The following is an 867-nucleotide window of genomic DNA, read 5'->3' as shown; positions in this document are numbered from 1 at the left end:
AAAGGATCATGGGACACTGAAGACTGGAGTAATGGCTGCTGAAAACATTCTATTATTATTTGTAAAATAACTTTTATCTTTTCAATCACTATATCCACCTTTTTCTTCAACGCGGAAGTAAGCCTATGGGTGAGACTTCCGGTTCATTAGCCACTATAGGCAAATAACGAGAAGAATAACAACGTGCAGTAAACGGTAAGACAGTTTGCACTACAAACGAGTGTGTTCATAATTAAGACAATACATCAAAATTATATGGTAAGACACACCAATTTTCAATATCAAGCAGCAAAAGGAGCGGTTCTGTCCAGCTAAAAATAGCTGGACGCAGATGAGACCGGAAGCTAGACCCATAGAATTTGCAAATGGCCGCGCCCATTTTTATGGCAAGAAAAAGGTGGATATATTTCAATATATTATATTAAATAATTTAAGAATAGTCTCATTTTCACCAGCAGATGGCAGTCTGCCTCTACACCTGCATATGTTAGGCACAAAATAATCATAAATCAGCTTAATTCCCCTTCTGTTAGTGAAAAGCACTGTAGCAGAACACAGTATTTGTGGTTCGTTAATCTAATTGCACCCCCACCTTCTCACTGACCTATCAAAGGTGCCATTGAATCAAGGAGTGTAAGTCTAACAGATAATGCATTATTATAATGATCCCTTAAGATATTATTAGGTGAGATCTTACTGAAGTTGCACTTGTAAATGAACAGGTAATTAGATCAACACAGAGCCCTGTGGAATTATACTTCGAAGCCCACTCGAAAAACAAGAAGCTTTAGTAGGCATATACAAAATGACTACATATGCTGAAAAAAAAAATCAATATGAGCTCTCCTAAACTAGTTTTTGTTGTTT

At 36.6% G+C, this 867-nt stretch overlaps 1 protein-coding gene across 1 annotated transcript in view; it reads left to right on the top strand.

The window, feature by feature from the left end:
* Positions 1-791, top strand: part of LOC107575996 (cohesin subunit SA-2-like) — a 4,938-nt gene extending 4,147 nt beyond the window's left edge. The window contains exon 8 of the mRNA XM_016262286.1: positions 741-791. Coding sequence (XP_016117772.1) covers positions 741-791 — 51 coding nt within the window. The remainder of the gene's footprint in view (positions 1-740) is intronic.
* The last annotated feature ends 76 nt before the right edge of the window (positions 792-867 follow it).

Source organism: Sinocyclocheilus grahami, unplaced genomic scaffold, assembly GCF_001515645.1.
Source record: "Sinocyclocheilus grahami isolate Dianchi unplaced genomic scaffold, SAMN03320097.WGS_v1.1 scaffold3096.1, whole genome shotgun sequence".
NCBI lineage: Eukaryota > Metazoa > Chordata > Actinopteri > Cypriniformes > Cyprinidae > Sinocyclocheilus > Sinocyclocheilus grahami.
This window is presented reverse-complemented; position numbering and strand designations above follow the sequence as displayed.